Consider the following 21,106-nt stretch of genomic DNA (forward strand, 5'->3'; position numbering starts at 1 on the left):
ATTATTTGGGCCATGTTTTCATTTAGCACAGAATCCAACCGCAATTGAATTAGTATGTAGCAAATGTGATATTTTAGGCACAGTTTTGTTTGCAAAACAGTAAATAAATAAGAACCACTGGCTGCTTTCTATATAAATCTGCTTCTCCTAGGAAATCACCAGTTCCGAAATTTCCCTTTCACTGGGCAGAAATTTGAACTTGAGGTGAGGATCAGGTCTTTCAGAATTCTTCAAGGCTGCTGTCTACCCTGCAAATTGTACACATTCAATTGATATCAATTGGTAATGAGACCAGCTCTCCAGGTGGCTGTTTCAGAACTTACCACCACTCTTGCTTTTTTCCAATTCCCCATTGTGTAAATGGAGCTCTTAAATATGGCGCTGCATTAATAGAGCTCTTTGCAGAATCATTTTACAACAACAAAAATGATGACTCGGAGTATCAAGCCCATAATGATGATGATGATGATGATGATGATAATGCATCTTTTATCCTGATTCCATATGTAATTCTTGCCAAATAGCTTCAGGGATTACATAGTCAAAATAATAACTATGACACAAGCTAACATTTATGAATGTCATGTTGCAGATACTCTGAAAGTACTTAATAGGGCTTCAATTTTCAGGATTTTATGACGTAAATGCTATGACTATACCTATTTTGCACACAAAAGAACTGAGGTACTGGGAGACCGTTCCATTTACCTACGGCCTCACTGGTAATACAGAGAGACACGGGGGTCCGATCCTGGCCAACAGGCTAATCTTAACTATTACTCTGTCCTGCTTTTCAGAAAACATTTCAATAGGTACACAGGCTCAAGATTTTAACTGGACCACCATGTCCCGTAATTCTACAATGATTCTGTCATTTGAAGGGATATGGAGCATCTTATGAAAAAAAAATTATTCCCATACATTATAACCAGTCTTTGAGCTGGAGAGCAATATTCCTAACTTACCATAAAGCAAGATCTTATTACACATGGCTGACTGAATCTAATTGGGTTGCAATCCACACAACCTCCCTGTCAATGGCTCTTAAATGTCTATTTCCAGCCAATGCTTCTCTCCAAAATTCTAGTCCCCACATTTCTTACTGTTTTTTTGCTACCTTTAACTTTGTATTTATATTATAGCCTTAATACCTCACATAAATTTTAGTAGTTAAAACCTGCTTTTGTCCCATTTTAAATCTCGTCTTTCTTTTCTTTCCATATTGCCAGTATTATTCAAAGCTATTAATTAATACCTTAATTCTTTAGATGACTGTTTACTAACTACCATATACTAGATGTCTTCGATAGGTACTGAAGACACAGAGGTGAGCGAAAGAGAGAGCACCTCTGTCTTCCTGGATCTTAAATTCTTTGGAAGAGTCATATGTTAATACACTAAGAGAAAGATTTATAAACTCTGCAGTTTCTTGTGAGAAAAGTTTCCTCCTATCAAAACTGGGGGAGGAGCCAAAGAGGGTTTCCCTGGGCGAAAAATGGGGAAAGGTGGGTGGGTGGGGTGGATTCTTGTAGAGGGGATATAGAGGAGATAGCACCTGCAGACACTCTTTGTAGGCAGACAGAAGTGTGGGGAGTTGCTGACAGATGGTCCCGCTGCCCACAGAGAATGAGGTGAATGATGTGAGGGGGGGTCAGCTGGCACAGAGCATCCCCAGGCCTGGAAACCTTTGTCATCGTTCTTCACTTTGCCTTAACACACCCAACCTCTCATCAAATCCTGCTGATCTTGGTGTGCCCTCTCAAAATTACCTTTTTTCTTATCCAATCTGGCCTTGACTATGCCTGTAGGCCTTTAGATGGTTTGCAGGGCTCCTGTCCCTAGCTGTCCCAAGGCACTGAGGCCTGGAGTTTTTCACTGCAATTTTTCCAAAATATATCCTACAATATTCTTTCCATTAGAAAATTCACTAACTCCTCAACCCTTGCAGTTAAGCACAAACTCATGGGATGGTGTATACAGCCCCTTAGCATCTGGCATGGACAGCTTTTACATGGGGAGCTGAACTTCCTTTCAGAAAGTTTCCTGCTTTAAAGGCTCTTTTCTCTAAACTAGAATGTATTGTCAATCATGAGGAGGTGCTTGGAGAGCTCTGGAGATCTTTGCTTAACATTGGAAAACACCAATGTAATTATTTTATTTTTCTTTCAAGAAAAGCACACCTGTCTCTCTTTCAGTGTTTCATGAGTGAACAAATATATTTGATGTAGTAAAAAAGTAACATTAGCTCTCTTTGTATGCACAGGTTTTCTGGAATGCATTCATTCCTTCATTTGGCAGATACTTTGGCAGCCCTGACTGTTTGTAAGAACAGAGGAGGAAACACTTTAAAGCCTGTGAACCTCTTTTGGCTGCAGTATAGGACAGCAGGAGGGGATTAGGAAGAGATGGCTAATAGGTTGAGATAAGATTAGGTAATGTAAATCTTCGGACTTAATTATATTGATATGTAGGGAGGGTTCTTCACAGGGAAGTGAGGCTGTCCGGCATGATGAAATGAGGTGAATTTGTTGTTGATACAGAGGAAAGTGAAAGAGAAAAGCGGGTCAGTGGGAAGTCAATGCATGGCTTAGGCATTGCAGAATATTGGGGGATGTCCCTGAACGAGGTGGCCACGTTTCCACTTGTTACATGCTCCCATCAAAGCTGAAACATTTCCTCTAGGTCATGGCATTTGTTCTATTTATAAAATTAGGTTTACTTTGCATCTTCACTGGGAGGGTGAGCTCCATGAGAGCAGAATCCTTGACTGCGCAGTCCAAATGTCCAGGAAAGAAAACACCGCACATAGTAGGTGCTCAATAGACAAAAAAATGTGGAGGTTTAATTATATGGCCTTTTATTATTTTTTTCCTCCAAAGACTATTACTAATGTTTGCTCTTGCTTACTTTTCTTTCTTTCTTTTTTTCCTCCCATAGTTCTACTACATAAAATTCATCATCTCAGTCGAGAACAAAGTTTCTTGTCTTTTCTCTTCAGTGCATATGTAATATGTACATCTTTTTGAAAGATTAAACTGCATAGTTAGGCAAGGGTATTCCATGTGTGTAAGTGTGCCTGGGTGAGAGGGTGTGAGTGTGTTAGTATGTTGTGGGTATAGGGAGGAGATGTTCTTTGTTCTTATTTCATTTCTTTTGTACTTCATATTCAGACACAAGGAGGAGGAGGAGAAATAGTATTCTGGGCTGCTACTGTCATCTCTTCTCTCTGTTCTGCCTCAGATCTGGAGGCAGAGACCCTCCCCCAGCTTCTTATCTACCTCAAATCTGTGGAGGCAGGTAAACAGAGTAGTATAGTCCTTGGGTTCAAAACCTCCTGTTCAGCTGAGACTTCAGGCACATTTTTAATTTCCCTGAGCTTCACTTTTTCTCATTTGTAACAAAAATAATAACTATTCCAAATTGTTGTCATGTCACAGGCTCTGACCCAGGGAAGTGGCTGGCTCTTTTTGGGAGTGGGGCAAGACTCTTGGGAAGGGGTCTTGGGGAAGAGCCAGAAGCAGGCTCTTTAAGTCTGCATCTTAGGACATCCCCAAATGTTCCTTTACTCCCTTATCAAGTGAAACGTCCCATATGAATACACAAGAGCTTTTACAAGTTTGGCATGGGATAGGCACTCAGTAAACTTTATTTTTAACCCGTTGTCTGAGCTTTCTCAAATGCAAGTTTCCATTTCCATGGCTAAGACCCATGCTGGAATAAGAAGGAATAAGGTATCTAAAAGGGACAACACTCTGGATGGGGCCTTCATTTCTGAACTGGTGGGACTCCCTGTTGGAGAAACCCTACCCACCAGGAAAGGCCTCATGCTATTGTCTCTGTGCCATTAAACAGGATCCTGTGGTTACATCTTGATGATTTTGCATTGTGAAAAGTGCCTGAAGTTATTCATGAGCTAGTTACACCATTTGTTAATGATTGTAGAAAATGGTTTAGGAAATCATCTCTAATTGACCATCATTTATATTTTCATTTATGGAAGTGCCTGAAGCCAGCACTGACTGCTCTGTAATTTCTGTACTTGGCAGGCTGCATGGCACTGACGGGCATCAGGAAAACACAAAAGCCCAGGCATCTGGGTGCCATTCTGACCATGCTACACCTTTCACACCTGTAAGCTTTTTAACAAATCATGGTTCTATGCTCAACATTTTTTTTTTAAGTCTTCCTTCTTCTCCATTCCCAAGTGGTGTACACAGTATTAGATGCTAAGATACTTTTAGACCAGAATATTAAGTGCAGGTTGTCTCTTCTTCCCATCACATGGATATGTTTGTGCTCTGGGTCAATCACTGCTGGCCCCAGTCCCCAGAGTGACATCACTAGAAAATGTATCAGGATTGTAATCCAGAGCAGCACTTTTGAAATTATCTTTATAAATAACATTTAGAAAAGGCAAAATTATGATTTGGAGAAATAATGGCTCCCTAGAGGTGATGGCTTCTTTAAGGAACACAAGATTTATATCTTCAATTTATTATCTTCTGCTTATTCTCCATGTGCACACCTGCATTCCATCCAACCACAGACATGCACACCCTCTTCTTTTGCTTCTCCCTACCTTTGACTTGCTATTTCATCTTTTTCCTCCTTTTGTCCTCTTGCCTGTGTGACCAGGTTTTGTGTGCTCTTTATGACTCCAGTTCAGGGTTTATCACCACCACTGGCAATCCTTCTCTGATTTTCCAGTTTTCTCATACAACAGATGTGTTTTCAGAATTTGTCTTCGCTTTATGGTACTAGTCTTCTTATGGTCCTGGGTCACTTACTAGGCTGTGTGTGTCATGGGAGAAAAGCTTTGTCTTTCTTCTCCAAGCAAGTGTTCATAACACCATTCCTGGAACATCATGGTGTGTCCCTCCTGTGTGCTGCATGTTGATGGAAGCCTACTTCTGCCAAGCTCCATATCGGCCACCATGGGCGATGAAAAGAAATAAGCACCAGCTTCTAGTAGAAGTGCGGGTTCTCAGTGGCATTTCAGCCAACCCGGTAACAAGTCGCAAATCGTGGCCCAGTATTTCTGCGGATTTGCATTGTTTTATACTGTCAGTACCTGTTGTCATCAAAATTTTTTTTGAATGTTCATAAATACATGAATAGCTAACATTAGTTCCAAATAATGTAAAGTTTTAAGTGCCATGATCAAAAGCATCTATATTCAAAAGCAATTGGATCATAAAAAGTGAGCATAAAATTTACAAAGCCGCCTCATCCTGAATACTTTAAAGACTAATTACTATGTTGAGTTCTAATGACTATTGCCTTCAAACCCCATAAATCATATACAAATAAGAGGAGAGAGTTTTTAAATGTAAGTGAACTCTAATTGGGTCTCAGCAGAAAGGAAAATAGATCTTTAGTAGCTCAATGAAATCTCTAAGCCCATAAAACACCAGACAGTGTTTCCCATGGAGTTTTGGGATCTGTGCCTTTTACACATGCTGTAAAGACTGAATTCGGAGAACAAATCTGAGCCAGAGGATACTGTTTGGTTTCAAATATATCATTTGAAAAATAAAAACAAAAATAAATTAAGTTCCTAATCTTGTCATTCAATGTATTTTTCTTTTATTGAAAAAAGAAGGTCGTTCCATAATGTAAGACATAAGGAAACAGGGGTTTGGACAGAGTACGATGGAAGAGGGCAGTTGGTCTGCGTTTATTCCCAGTAATGGGACTATTGCTATGCAAATGACTTTTGAGTTAAAGGTAAGACAGGTTGAGGAATATTTTGTGCAAACGTAAACAGAACCACTAAAATAGAAGACGATAATTGTTACTTATTAAGGTGCTTAGAATAGGGCTCAATGAAGTAAACCAGAACCCATCGCTGAATAAGCTAGAGGATTTGGTACCTGTTTACGACTTCCTCTGAGAGTTTTCAAGGTTGTTTTTGAATAAGAAATGAATCAAGCCCTAGAAAATCATCATAGCTGAGTGGATCTGGGAATGCTCAGCGCATTGCAGTTACTGACTCATGAGAAATTCTCAAATAGCTGAGGTTTTTTTTTTTTTTTTTTTGAGGATAACGGATTCTTTTCAGTTCTAATCTCTCCTCACCTTCCATGATAGAAATAGGAAGAACAACCTTAGTGTTTAACTTTGCCATGAAAATCGACTTTATCTTCCATGAGGCTTACAGTACCGTCAGTATAAATGTCTGCTTTTGCCAAGAAGCTTAAAAAATAAGATTTTTTTTTTTTTAAATTTTAGAGGCATTTCATTAAATTTAGCATTCAGTTGTGCATGCAGTGATTTGAGGACAAGCTCTGGACAACTGAGTTTGGCTTCAGAGTGGCCACAAATTGGTTTTTAATGTTTTCTTTGTGAAGTCTGGCTAAGTAGGATTATCATGCAGACATATGCCTTCATCTAAAAGGCCTTTATTTTTATATGGTGGGTGCATATAAAAGAAGAGACCTAAAGCATGGCTGCTACCCTACAAGGAAATCCACATTACAGTTAGATTAGAGGGAAGAGCTGTGTGAAATGACTGGTAACAGGTTAGACAAACTACATTCTCTTTATGTGCAAAGTTAGTGTAAAACAAGAATCTGTATGTCATAATTTTTGATGTATAAAGATGAAATATGAGGAAAAAGTTTAGACAATCCCTAGAACAAAATAGTCAACTGATATTTAATACTATTGATTATACCCATAATAATACCTAACATTCATAGCTGTAACAATGAAAACTATTGAAATTATCATGATCAACCCTATATGTTGAAGCATGGGTGAGATAAAAGAAGTATTTTTCATATATCACCAAAACCATTCACTCCTTCAGTCTATTAAAAAAATCAATTAATATTTATTGAGCCCCTCACTAGAAGCTAGGCATTTTTTTTCATATTTTAAAAGGGGTGCATAAAATTATGTTGTACTCTGCTGGAAATAGGGTATGAGACAAAGAGACATGAGGGGAGGTTCTAAGATTTTTTGGGCCAATCACCAGGAAGTAGAGGCTTGCCACTTCTGGGTGGGAAATTATGGAAGGAACAGGTTTAGAAAAGAGGATCATAAATTCTGTCTTGGGCATATTAAAGTTTGAGGTTATTAGGCATCCAAGTAGAGATGTTGAGAAAGTAATTGTATGGAGGAACCTGCAGGTGGCAGGGGAGACCAATCTGGAGATAGAAATTTGGAATTGGTCTACATTTAGATAATATACTGGGTTCAGTAGTGTTCCTCCAAATTCACCTCAGAACATCAGAATGTGATTTTATGTAGAAATGGTACAACTTAACATAACTTAATTAGTTAGTACAATTAATTAGTTATGGTAAAGTCATGCTGGATTAGAGTAGATCTTAAATCCAATGACTGGTATCTTTATTAGAAGAAGGGATAGGGATACATAGACTCAGGGACACATGGAGACACACAGAGAGAAGGACATGTGACATGAGAGTAGAGTCAGAGATTGAAATAATGCAGATATAAGACAAGGAACACCAAAGACTGTCAGGTCCCAGAAGAAACTATAAAAAGACAGGAAAGATTTTCCCCTAGAGTCTTTAGAAGACTTGTGGAAATGCTGACACTTTGATTTCAAACTTACGGCTTTCCAAATTATGTGTAACAGAAATTCTAGGATAACAAAAAGATAATATTGGAACCCTAACATTAGATGAGGTTGTCAAGGCAGTGAGTATTGAAAAGTCCATGGACTGAGCCCTTGTACTTGAACATTAAGAGGGCAAGGAGAAATAGAGGAATCAGTGATGCAGAGAGAGAAAGATGGCCAGTGAAGAAGGAAGGGAACTAAGAGAGAGAATGTTCTAGAAGCTAAATGAAGAATTTTACGGAGAAGAGAGTGACCTGTATAGAATGTTAAGGAGAGTTAAGGAGAGTAAAGATGGGGATTTTAAGTGGAAAATTACATTTAGCAACATGAAAGTCATTAATGACCTTAGCAATAGAAGTTTTAGTAGAGACCCAGGGGTGAAATCTTATTGGAGGGAGTTTAGAAGTAGATGGGAGAGAGGAATTGGGAGACAGGAAATATAGATAAAGCCTCAGGAGTTTTACTGCAGACCAAAAGAGAACAGAGAAAAACGGCAATGGCTAAAGTTAAAAAGGTTGAAGAGTTTTCTTTTCATTTCATTTTTTCTCCTTTAAGATAAGAAAAAATGTTAACGGGAATGAAGTAATACAGAGGATGAAAAATTGTAAAGGAAGGGGGATGTTGGGGCTCAGTCATTAAGCATCTACCTTCAGCTCAGGTCATGATCCCAGGGTCCCAGATTCAAGCCCTGTGTCAGGCTCCCTGCTCAGCGGGAAGCCTGCTTCTCCCTTTCCTACTTCCCTGCTTGTGTTCCCTCTCTTGCTATGTTGCTCTCTGTCAAATAAATAAAATCTTAAAAAAAAAAAAAAAAGGTAGGGGGATGTTGACTAAGTGATATCTTCAAGTACATGAGAAGGATGAGAAGCAATGCATAAAATGATATTAGGTGAGATCATGGACATTTTTTATAAGTTAAATAACAGAAGGTAAAACCCATGGCTTTAGAAATTGATAGGTTAGTAAATATGGTGACAGGAGGTTGTGGGATGTTGTGAGAACTGGCCATGCTGTGGAAGACCCTTTAGATCTGCCATGCACACTGGGTATGCAGGCTAATTTTCTTTAGATACCAATTCTTGTACATCAGGCCAGTCACTCATATGTCTAAAGCCCTTTATGGGACCCCTCTTTACAAGCACAAGTCCAGATTCTTTGTCCTTCTGGTGTGAGCCTTCTTTGCCTGGTCTCTCTCTACTAATCTCTTCCAAGTTTCCCCTCAACGTGCAGGATCTTAATTTTTTTTTTCCCATCTTTCAGAATGAGAAGGTTGGTTGGGTGCATGTTCTGCTAATATGCTCATCAACGCTAATGGCCTACAGCTTTACTGCTTCAAGTGTGGTAAAACTCAACAGTATTATTCTTAAATCTCTACAACTGCATAAGCTTATCACCTTATATTTTGTTCTGTTTTGTTTTCCTAGCTAACTTCTACCTTCCTCCACAAACCTCTTTCTCTGAAAAACACTATTTCATTACCTTAACCCTTTAACTGCTCATAATTTTTGTTTTCATTTTCAGATTATTTAAATTCTAGTTAGTTGACTCACAGTGCAATATTGGTTTCAGGAGAATTCAGTGATTCACTAGTTACCAACATCATCATTTTGAATTCACAAAATGTGTATGTTCTGTCAAATCATTTACCTTTCCCTTTGCTCCACCATCAACATCTCTGTCCATCCACTCATCCGTCTTCCCCACCACACATCTCTTTGGAGTCAGGATGCTATACTGGAGGGAACATATACTTTGAAGTTCTGTACTTCTGAGTTTGAATCTTCTTCTCCTTTTTCTTCTTCTCCTTCTTTTTATCATCATTCTTTATTTGTGTAGCTGTTTACATCCCTGAAAATCTAGTTCCTGATCTGAAGATTTAATTAAAATATATCAATATCTTGGGGCACCTGGATACCTCAGTCAGTTAAGCATTTGACTGTTGATCTCAGCTCAAGTCTTGATCTCAGGGTTGTGAGTTCGAACCCTTCTTTAGGCTCCACACTGGGCATGGAGCCTACTTAAAGAAAAAAAAAAAAAGAAAATCAATATCTTTAGGGGCACCTGGGTAGTTCAGTCAGTTAAGCACCTGCCTTCAGCTCAGCTCATGATCCTGGGGTCCTGCCCCACATTGGGTTCTCTGCTCAGTGGAAAGTCTGCTTCTTCCTCTGCTTCCCACTTGCTTTCTCTCCCTCTCTCTCACTCTCTGAAATAAATAAATAAAATAAAATAAAAAGAAAAGAAAAGAAGTATCTTTAGTACAGAATTAAATGTCTAAAATACAGTAGGCGTGTATGACCTTGCTTTTGCTTTCAACTAGATTATAAACTTCTTAAAAATAGAACTAAAATATTGTAACTATTCATTTATTTAGTATCTGGCACACATTAGGCATTGAATAATTTTTAGTTCATAATTTTGGTGGAGTGTTAATAAAATTCTCCAGAATGGATTTTTATTAAAAAAATATCTTCTGGGGGCACCTGGGTGGCTCAGTGGGTTAAAGCCTCTGCCTTCGGCTCAGGTCATGATCCCAGGGTCCTGGGATTGAGCCCCACATCAGTCTCTCTGCTCCTCGGAGTCTGCTTCATCCTTCTCTCTCTGCCTGCCTCTCTGCCTACTTGTGATCTCTGTCTGTCAAATAAATAATAAATAAAATCTTTAAAAAAAATCTTCTGGAGGATTATGATAGCCAACCCTGTATTATACTTTATAGATAAAAGATGAATAAGGCAACTACCCCTCCTAGGGGACCTTAAATTAGGGAGGAAAGACAATATAAACGTGATAAATTGAGTTTGTTACTAAAAATGAGCACAGTGGCAATATAGTAGATTATGCTGGCCTTAGGGGTTAGTGAAGACTTGGGTCGCATGAGCTGGATGTAAAAGAATGAAGTGGAACCTGCCATGCAGATGAGGAGGCAGAGGAAAAGAAAAACACACAGAGGTAAAGAAGTGCATTATTTGGAAAGATGCTGAGTATTCAGGCATGATTCAGATATGAAAAATATGTATGTGATAAAATTAGAAAAGTTTAAGAAAAAGCCTTTGTACATCAGGCTAAGAAGCTGGAATATATCATGTAGAATTAAGGAGGCTTAGGATTTTTTTAAGTGCTAGGGTTGCAAGACTGAATATGTGTTATAATACTCACACTAATGGCAGTGTGGAAGACAGTAGAGTAAGAACACTGGAAAAGTGGGAACTGGTAAGAAAAAAGAAAACAAAATCATGTTTTTAAATGACTGAGATGAAAGAATCTTTACCCTAAAGCCAAACTCAAGGAATTCAACTAGATATTATTTGGACTTTTCAATTTTGAGTTTCTACTTCATATTTTCCCATTCTTATGAATAGACAATTATCAAGCAGGATATGAATAATAAAATGACCTGCTAAATGGTATGTGCTATCCTTTGTTGAATATTCGAAGAGTTTTGAAATAGGGCCAACAGAGAGACCAGGGAGAAGATCATGTGAAGATGAAGAACATCGGAGCCAAGGAACGCCAGGGATTGCCACCATCCACCAGAAGCGAAGAAGAGGCATAAAAGTATCCTAGCCTAGAGCCTTTTTAAGAAAACATTTTGTACTTCTAGAATCCAGAACTGTTGTCCAGATAAAATAAATGTATGTTGTTTAAGGGGGGAAAAAAAGAAAAGAAAAGAAAAAAAGAAAGAAAAGAGGTCCAACATCTCCCAAGGAGAGTGTGGCTTCTCCTTAACCTGAATGTCTCTCTCCTCAGCTAGAAACATCCACATAGATATGTAGAGATAATCTGTCACTGATCAATTTAAAGCCTAGACAAATCCAACTGTAAGCTCGTCAAACCTATAGGCCTTTGAGTATTTGGAATGTGCGGTCCCAATGGTCAGATTGCAGGGAGAGACTGCTCTATGGGATGTCTTATGGGGTGCACATAAGTGATACAAAGCTGTCCAGGACAGCTGTAACCAAATGCTAATAGGCTGAATTGTCACTTTGAAGAGTCAAGGTTTTCTACTATGCTTCTGGGAGACCAAAGAGTTCTTTGGGCCAATATGAGGTTTTGGGGTGAAGGTGGGTGCAGGGGGAAAGGACAGTGGCAGCAGCAGCCTAGACATAGCCTCCCATTCTTGTGTCAACTCAAGAAGCTCCAGGGTTTTTCTGTTTTCTATAACTTTCACTTTAGATTTCATTTGAATAAAGTATTCTGTTTTGTTAAATATTTTATTTAAGTAACCTCTACACCCAACACGGGGCTCAAATGCACAACACTAAGGTCAAGAGTTGTTCATTCTATTGACTAAACCAGCCAGGCCCCCCAAAGTGCTCTATTTTGCAACCAATTTGAAAACCACTGGATTAGATATATAAGGCAAATCCAGATGCATGGGAAAGAGATAGAAACCTAAATACTAACAAGAGACAAAATATTCAAGCCAATTGGTTGGAATCCAAATCTGAATTAATTCCCTGAAACATCACAGCCTCAAATGCAGGAGGATAAGCTAGTGCAGACACAACCAAATTGTAGAGGGAACCTTCAGGAATTATCCACTTCCTTAGGCATACCACTCCTTGTATTCTTCTGAAGTTTTCCCAGCTTTGAGTCAGTAAATACCAAGGTGAAACAGTTTCTAAGAATAATTCATTGGTCTCTGGATTTATTGAGAATATGTATCACCTAGATTTGTACTGTTTCAGAGGAGTTATTTCTTTAGATATAAAAAGTTTCTAAACCCCACTGAATTTGTTCTTCCTTCCTTCCTTCTTCCCTTCCTTCTTTCCTTCCTTCCTTCCTTCCTTCCTTCCTTCCTTCCTTCCTTCCTCCTTCCCTCCTTACTTCCCTCCCTCCCTCCTCTCCTTCTTCCCTCTTCTTTCCTGCCTCCTTCCTTCCTTGCTTGCTTGCTTCCTTTAAAATTTGCTGAGTATTTACCATAGTCCAGACACTGGGAATATAAGATATGTGCAGATCCTCAAGGTGCTTAGAGATTTGTGTGAGAGACAGGTGAGTATACAAATAACACAGTCCAGTACCTGTTAAAGTAGAAATGAGCACAGAGCCTGTAGGAGAAGATAATGATTGCATCAAAACTCCTAAGAAATTGATATCAGTATTTGTATGGCTCTAGAAGAACTGGTTGCAGTATTTTAGACATAAACTGTGATGTTGGGGATGCTTCAGAATACTCTGATAGACATGGTCCCTATGAGATTGTTAACATGTAAGATGGATCATTGTGAAGCAGGTGTTAGAGAAGAGGTGTAAAATATAAGTTATTTTAAAATGGACAAATGCATACAGAATGCGTTTGCAGAATCTGTATGTGTATATGAATCACCCAGACAGTGGAATGGCAAGACTCCAAATACTCTCAAGGAATGTGGTCCTCATCACCGTACCTAACACATAATTATCACATTCTGATTTACTTTATTGGGTTGAAATAGACATGAAAACACTCCAGTTCTTAGAACTGGAAGGAGTCTGGAAGAGCATGCCACTCAACAACCCACCAGTGCACACAATGGGTGTTTCCTTATCATAGGCGGGCTGTGGCCAGGTCCCCTTGCTCTATACCTGAACATTTGCACCACCACTGAAGCTCAGCTCCTCTCAGTACCAAATATGCTACTGCTCCAGAGCTAGTATTCATATTTAAGTGATAAAAACCCAGACGATAATAGTTAGGAAACAATATGTGGAAATATGCAACAGACAGAGCCAAAAGGAGAGAGAGCAAACGAACCAGGGAAACCAGCATTAGCTGTAGTGGTTCTTGTATCAACTGACTCAATTATGTATTGGTCTAATAGGCCAAATGTTTTTCTTCTATTCTGGCTTAGATGATTTTAAAATCTTATTTCACATTATGTATTATGAAATTCCATGAAGGCAATTAGGAAGAAAAGGAATTATAAAAAGTGGTAGGAATTGAAGAGAGGATGGAAAAGGATTCTATCTTATTAAACTTTTGACAATCCAATTACACAATAGACTTGAAGTTCTTTTATATCCCAACCTGGCATTATGGTTTTTTATCTCACACATACACACACACGCACACACACACACACAACACACACAAATTTTGCACATGTACTCAGGATTTTCCATATGGACCCAGATGTTATAATAATAGAGCATTTTTAAAAATTTGAATAATGAAATTTGTATAGTACATATAGTATATATATAGTAATATAATATATAGGATATATGTATATACAAATAGTAATATAGGTATGCTATACACTATATACATGTACTAATATAGCATTTTAAAAAATTTGAATAATAAAAGGATATATATAAACCCTTAGAAAACAGTAATGCTCAACTAAAAGACAATCTGATAATATTTTTGCATTTTATGAATCCTGTGTTTAATTCTAATTTCTAATATTTTTTCAAGGAAGCTTACAGGTTCGCTATCAGCTAAGCAAGGAAGAAACCCACATTTTCAATATTGATGCAGAGAACTTTGCCAACAGAAGGATGCACCACCTGAACGTTAACCGGGAGGGAAGAGAGCTTACAATTCAGGTAACTTACTTCTCTTCTTTTCATTCAGCCAAATATGCTTTGTCTGTTCAGTAAAATTTTCTGAGCTTCTACCCTAAACCAAGTGTGCAGCCAAGTTCTAGAGACAGATACTTGACTCCAACTTTTGAAAAACTGAACAAAATTGAACTACAATGTGTTTCCCCTCTTCCTACCAGTACCGACATCACCTGAGACCTTGATAGGGATGCAAATTCTTGGGCCTGACATCAGATCTACTTAATCAAAACTTCTTTGCAAGAGGGGTAGCAGGTGATTCTGAAGCCCAATCAAGTTTGGTAGCCCCGAACTGGAGTATAAGAGGAAGACCCACAGCTGAAGAGGAAATCACAAGAGACTTGCAAGGGCTAGGGTTGAAATTGCACAGATATGGGAACATAGATGACGTCACTGATTTCTTCAGGGCATCAGTATTTTTTTCTTGGATAAAGTTAGGAATAAACTAAGTAATGAAAGTGGGTAGGAATTAGCAAACTGGAGAAGAGGGAAAGAAATGCTCAGACGGTGGGTCTACATGAGAATCAGCAAAGAGGTCCAGCAGGTTATAGTGTGTGGCAGGCACACTGGAATTCCATTGGTCTTGGTATAAAAGGCAGGGGTCAGGTGAGGGCACATGACAAGAGAGAAGTGACAGAGTCCAGATCATCCTATTCAAATCATGACCTCAAGTGAGCCCTTCCATCTGTCTAGCAAGTGCCTCTTATTATTATTTTTTTTTAATCTTTCACTTTCTGGATCACCTAGTTGATAATTTTAAACCTCCTTCTTTCTCCTTACACCACAACAATTACAACCCTATCTTTACTTGTACAAGATAATTTTGTTTTCTTCTTTCTTGTGATAAATGTAGCATTCAGAAGAGAATGCCTGCACACTCTCACCACCACATACACCCACCCACATGCATTGGTGTTCAGGCACTCTGTCTCCCTCATGTTGGTGAATATGAGCAGATGGGGCTTCTATCTAAGACTGATTCCATGACTTGTGGAACAGGTCTCTTACCCCACTGAAGATCATCACTATAGCATCTTCCCCTCCTTTGTCAACATTTCCCAGTTCTGTTGGATGACTTCCCAAAGCATAAACATGCAAGGTTTGCATGCATTACAAACGTAACTACAATACAACACAGCACAATACAACATGACAAAAAAACATTCTCTACATCAGGGAGGAGAACATCTCTCTTGTCTGACTTCATACAGTGTCCCATTTTTTCTTTCAGTTTTTTGCCCACATCCTTGGAAATGTTTAAATATTTGGTCTTCCAAGCTGCACTTCCTTTTTCTTTTTCTTTTCTTTTTTTTTTTTTTTTAAAGATTTTTATTTATTTTACAGAGATCACAAGTAGTCAGAAAGGCAGGCAGAGAGAGAGAAGGGGAAGCAGGCTCCCTGCTGAGCAGAGAGCCCGACGCGGGGCTCAATCCTAGGACCCTGAGATCATGACCCGAGCCGAAGGCAGAGGCTTAACCACTGAGCCACCCAGGTGCCCCTGCACTTCCTTTTTCTTAAGCCAATAAAGGATTTGTCTCTGTGGTGGACTAAAATTATACTTCTCAAGATACCAGTGGTCTTACATAATCTAACAATCTTTTCCTTACTTGTCCTCCCATTGGCTTTTGACACAGTAATGCCTTAGCTCTTGAGATAAATTCTTATTTAGCTTGTAGGACATCACTTTGACCTGCTGTTTCTTCTGTATCTGCTAGTTGCTCCTTCTCTTCTCTTTCGTTGCCCTCCCATCGTCATCTGAAGTGGAGCATCCCAGGACTCATCTTCATTGCCTTTGTGTCTGTACTCATCCTGTGTCTAATCTCACTCAGACTCACATCTTTAAGTGTCATGGAATGCCGATTAATTAATCCCAAAGGTACATCTAACTCCAATCCTTTCTCTGAATTCCAGACCTATCTATCATTGCCTACTTGGCTTATTTCTTTGAATGTCCATTGGGCATCTTGAATGTTACAAATTTCACAATGAATTACTGAAAATCTTTCCCTAAACATTCCCTATCCCCATAATCTTCCACACCTAGTTAATGACAGCACTATTCTTGCAACTTCTCAGTCTAAACATTATAGTGTCATCTCTGATATCTCTCTTCTTCACCTGCAACATCCTGTTGATCACCGGTTTCTACGCCATCCCAGCCACCCTCATTTCTTCCTTGGATTATTACAGTTTACGTTTATTCACAGATACCTCCTCAACTTTTTGTTTTTTTGTTCCCCTACAGTGTGCTCTCAAGACAGGAGCCAGAAAGATCCTATTAAACATTAATCAGATGGTAGTGCTATTCCATCCAAACATTTCAATGGTTTTCTTTCTCATGTATAGTAAAAGCCAAAGACCTAGCAGAGGCTTAAGGGGATCTCCATGGCCAAGCATCCACAGCTTCATTCCCATGTTGCTTCTCATCTATCAGTATTTTCTTTGACTCTACTCATGCCACTCTGGCCCCCTTGCTGTTACATTCCTTGTTGTACTTGCACTTCTTTCAGGACTTCACTCAAAAAGCTATTCTCAATGAGGCCATTTTTGATCACCTTAATATAGCGACCTAGCCCTTTGACTTTCTCCCTACCATACTTAAACACAATCTAACATTCAATAAAACTTATTTATTTATTTATTTATTTACTTATCTAATTCTTTATCTTCTCTCTCTTCTAGAAGACAGGGATTTTTTTTTTTTTCACTGTTTTCATAGAACCCCCACTTTATCAAGCAGTGCCTAACATACAGCAGGGACTCAATTAGTATTCATGAACAGAATGAATGAATTCCACAGGGCTTAATGTATTATGTGGAGGAGATAAAATTGGCCCCGTGGCAAAATGAAGGGAAACCATTGGGTAAGCAGTGTGGTTAGAATTTTTAGGAGCTCACTCTGATCACTGCATGGAAGTACACATTTGGGAGTGATGAGATATGACAGAGGCCAGTCAGAAAGAGATCATGAAGACTTCAATTAGTGCAGTGGGGAAACCATGGAGATGGAGATGTGAAATGTTATAGACATAACATCAGTGGCATTGGGCAACCTTTTGGATGTGGGCTATGGCAGAAGTAAAGGTTGACTATTAGTTTTCTTGATTGAGTGGAGGTTGAAGAATAATTGTCCATTATGTGATAAAAAAAAAAAATCCCTGAGTGATTATAGTATAATGAGCTTCCCTCTGGAATTCACTCTTGAAATAAAGGGGACACATCTTTGGAGAAAGCTTGGGTTGGTATAAGATTGGAGGATAAAAGGGATGGGAAAGATGACTTCTCATTTGTTTTGACTGAGGTACTGATGGGACACACAAGATCCATTCTGGTGGGAATGTGTACATATGATTCAAATTTTCCTTCTGTTTGTTTCCTGTATTCTTTTGCACAAATGAAAGACAGAAACAGATCAGTGAGAAAATGAACAATAGGAGGTATTTCCTTCTTTTTTCCGTAAAAAGGATTTCCACCAATCAATTTAATAGTGAATGATAAGGGGAGGAGTCAAGATGGTGGAGAAGGAGCAGGCTGAGACTACTTCAGGTAGCGGGAGATCAGCTAGATAGCTTATCTAAACATTGCAAACACCTACAAATCCAACGGGAGATCGAAGAGAAGAAGAACAGAAATTCTAGAAACAGAAAATCAACCACTTTCTGAACGGTAGGACTGGCGGAGAAGTGAATCCAAAGCGACGGGAAGATAGACCGCGGGGGGAGGGGCCGGCTCCCAGCAAGCAGTGGAGCAACGGAGTACAAAATCAGGACTTTTAAAAGTCTGTTCCGCTGAGGGACATCGCTCCAGAGGCTTAAGCGGGGTGAAGCCCATGCGGGGTCAGCGTGGCCTCAGGTCCCGCAGGGTCACAGAAGGATCGGGGGTGTCTGAGTGTCGCAGAGCTTACAGGTATTAGAACGGGGAAGCCAGCTACAGAGACAGAGCCGAGGAGTGAGCTCTAAGCTCAGCGTTACCTTGAACCGGTCACAATTCGGTCAGCTCGGAGCGCAGCCAGAGGCCAGGGTGACGGGAATAATTGGGCGCTGTTCTCTGAGGGCGCACTGAGGAGTGGGGCCCCGGGCTCTCGACTCCTTCGGGCCGGAGACCGGGAGGCCGCCATCTTCATTCCCGTCCTCAAGAACTCTACGGAAAGCACTCTGGGAACAAAGCTCCCGAAAGCAAACCCGAGCGGATTACTCAGCCCGGCCCCTGGTAAGGGCGGTGCAATTCCACCTAGGGCAAAGACACTTGAGAATCACTACAACAGGCCCCTCCCCCAGAAGATCAACAAGAAATCCAGCCAGGACCAAGTTCACCTACCAAGGAGTGCAGGTTCAATACCAAGGAGAGCAGCAGAATTCCAGAGGAGGAGAAAGCAAAGAACGGAGCTCATGGCTTTCTACCCATGATTCTTTAGCCTTGCAGTTAATTTAATTTTTTTTTTCTTTTTCATTTTTTTTTCTCTTCTTCTGCTAAATTTTTTTAACATATACCGTGTTCTTTTTTAACGTTTTTTAACTAGTTTATCTAACATAAATATATATATTTTTTCCTTTTTATATTTTTTCTTTATTCGAATTCTTCTTTTAATTGTTTCATTTTTTTTTCTTTCTGAACCTCTTTTTATCCCCTTTATCCCCCCTCATTATTTGGGATCTCTTCTGATTTGGTTAAAGCATATTTTCCTGGGGTTGTTGCCACCCTTTTACTATTTTTCTTGCTCCTTCATATACTCTTATCTGGACAAAATGACAAGGTGGAAAAATTCACCACAAAAAAAAGAACAAGAGGCAGTACCAAAGGCTAGGGACCTAATCAATACAGACATTGGTAATATGTCAGATCTAGAGTTCAGAATGACGATTCTCAAGGTTCTAGCCGGGCTCAAAAAAGGCATGGAAGATATTAGATAAACCCTCTCAGGAGATATAAAAGCCCTTTCTGGAGAAATAAAAGAACTAAAATCTAACCAAGTTGAAAGAAAAAAAAAACTATTAATGAGGTGCAATCAAAACTGGAGGCTCTCACTACTAGGATAAACGAGGCAGAAGAAAGAATTAGTGATATAGAAGACCAAATGACAGAGAAAAAGAAGCTGAGCAAAAGAGGGACAAATAGCTCCTGGACCACGAGGGCAGAATTCGAGAGATAAGTAACACCATAAGACGAAACAACATTAGAATAATTGGGATTCCAGAAGAAGAGGAAACAGAGAGGGAAGCAGAAGGTATATTGGAGAGAATTATTGGAGAGAATTTCCCTAATATGGCAAAGGGAACAAGCATCAAAATCCAGGATGTCCAGAGAACCCCCCTCAAAATCAATAAGAATAGGTTCACACCCCATCACCTAATAGTAAAATTTATGAGTCTTAGTGACAAAGAGAAAATCCTGAAAGCAGCCCGGGAAAAGAAGTCTGTAACATACAATGGTAAAAATATTAGATTGGCAGCAGACTTATCCAGGGACCCTGGCAGGCCAGAAGAGCTGGTATGATATATTCAGAGCACTGAACGAAAAAAAACATGCAGCCAAGAATACTATATCCAGCTAGGCTATCATTGAAAATAGAAGGAGAGATTAAAAGCTTCCAGGACAAACAAAAACTGAAAGAATTTGCAAACACCAAACCAGCTCTACAGGATATATTGAAAGGGGTCCTCAAAGCAAAGAGAGACCCTAAAAGTAGTAGATCAGAAAGAAACAGAGACAATATACAATAACAGTCACATTACCGGCAATACAATGGCACTAAATTCATATCTCTCAATAGTTACCCTGAATGTTAATGGGCTAAATGCCCCAATCAAAAGACACAGGGTATCAGAATGGATAAAAAAAACAAAACCCGTCTATATGTTGCCTACAAGAAACTCATTTTAAACCCAAAGACACCTCCAGATTTAAAGTGAGGGGGTGGAAAAGAATTTACCATGCTAATGGACATCAGAAGAAAGCAGGAGTGGCAATCCTTATATCAGATCAATTAGATTTTAAGCCAAAGACTATAATAAGAGATGAGGAAGGACACTCTATCATACGCAAAGGATCTGTCCAACAATAAGATCTAACAATTGTAAATATCTATGCCCCTAACGTGGGAGCAGCCAACTATATAAACCAATTAATAACAAAATCAAAGAAACACATCAACAATAATACATTAATAGTAGGGGACTTTAACACTTCCCTCACTGAAATGGACAGATCATCCAAGCAAAAGATCAACAAGGAAATAAAGGCCTTAAATGACACACTGGACCAGATGGACATCACAGATATATTCAGAACATTTCATCACAAAGCAACAGAATACACATTCTTCTCTAGTGCACATGGAACATTCTCCAGAATAGATCACATCCTGGGTCCTAAGTCAGGTCTCAACTGGTATGAAAAGATTAGGATCATTCCCTGCATATTTTCAGACCACACTGCTCTGAAGTTAGAACTCAATCACAAAAGGAAATTTGGAAAGAACACAAATACATGGAGACTAAACAGCATCCTTCTAAAGAATGAATGTCAACCAGGAAATTAAAGAATTGAAAAAAATTCATGGAAACAAATGATAATGAAAACACAACGGTTCAAAATCTGTGGGACACAGCAAAGGCAGTCCTGAGAGGAAAATATATAGCAGAACAAGCCTTTCTCAAGAAACAAGAAAGGTCTCAAGTACACAACCTAAGGTCTCAAGTACACAACCTAACCCTACACCTAAGGGAGCTGGAGAAAGAACAAGAAAGAAAGCCTAAACCCAGCAGGAGAAGAGAAATCATAAAGATCAGAGCAGAAATCAATGAAATAGAAACCAAAAAAACAATAGAACAAATCAACGAAACTAGGAGCTGGTTCCTTGAAAGAATTAATAAGATTGACAAACCCCTGGCCAGACTTATCCAAAAGAAAAGAGAAAGGACCCAAATAAATAAAATCATGAATGAAGGAGGAGAGATCACAACTAACACCAAAGAA

At 39.2% G+C, this 21,106-nt stretch overlaps 1 protein-coding gene across 3 annotated transcripts in view; it reads left to right on the plus strand.

Moving 5' to 3' along the window:
* CNTNAP5 (contactin associated protein family member 5) overlaps positions 1-21,106 on the plus strand; it is an 809,884-nt gene that overhangs the window by 736,752 nt on the left and 52,026 nt on the right. For all 3 annotated transcript variants that reach the window (XM_032843937.1, XM_032843939.1, XM_032843938.1), the window contains one exon: positions 13,986-14,116. In XM_032843937.1, coding sequence (XP_032699828.1) covers positions 13,986-14,116 — 131 coding nt within the window. The remainder of the gene's footprint in view (positions 1-13,985; positions 14,117-21,106) is intronic.

Source organism: Lontra canadensis, unplaced genomic scaffold (assembly GCF_010015895.1).
Source record: "Lontra canadensis isolate GAN:19392208 unplaced genomic scaffold, GSC_riverotter_1.0 scaffold145, whole genome shotgun sequence".
In the NCBI taxonomy this organism is placed as follows: domain Eukaryota; kingdom Metazoa; phylum Chordata; class Mammalia; order Carnivora; family Mustelidae; genus Lontra; species Lontra canadensis.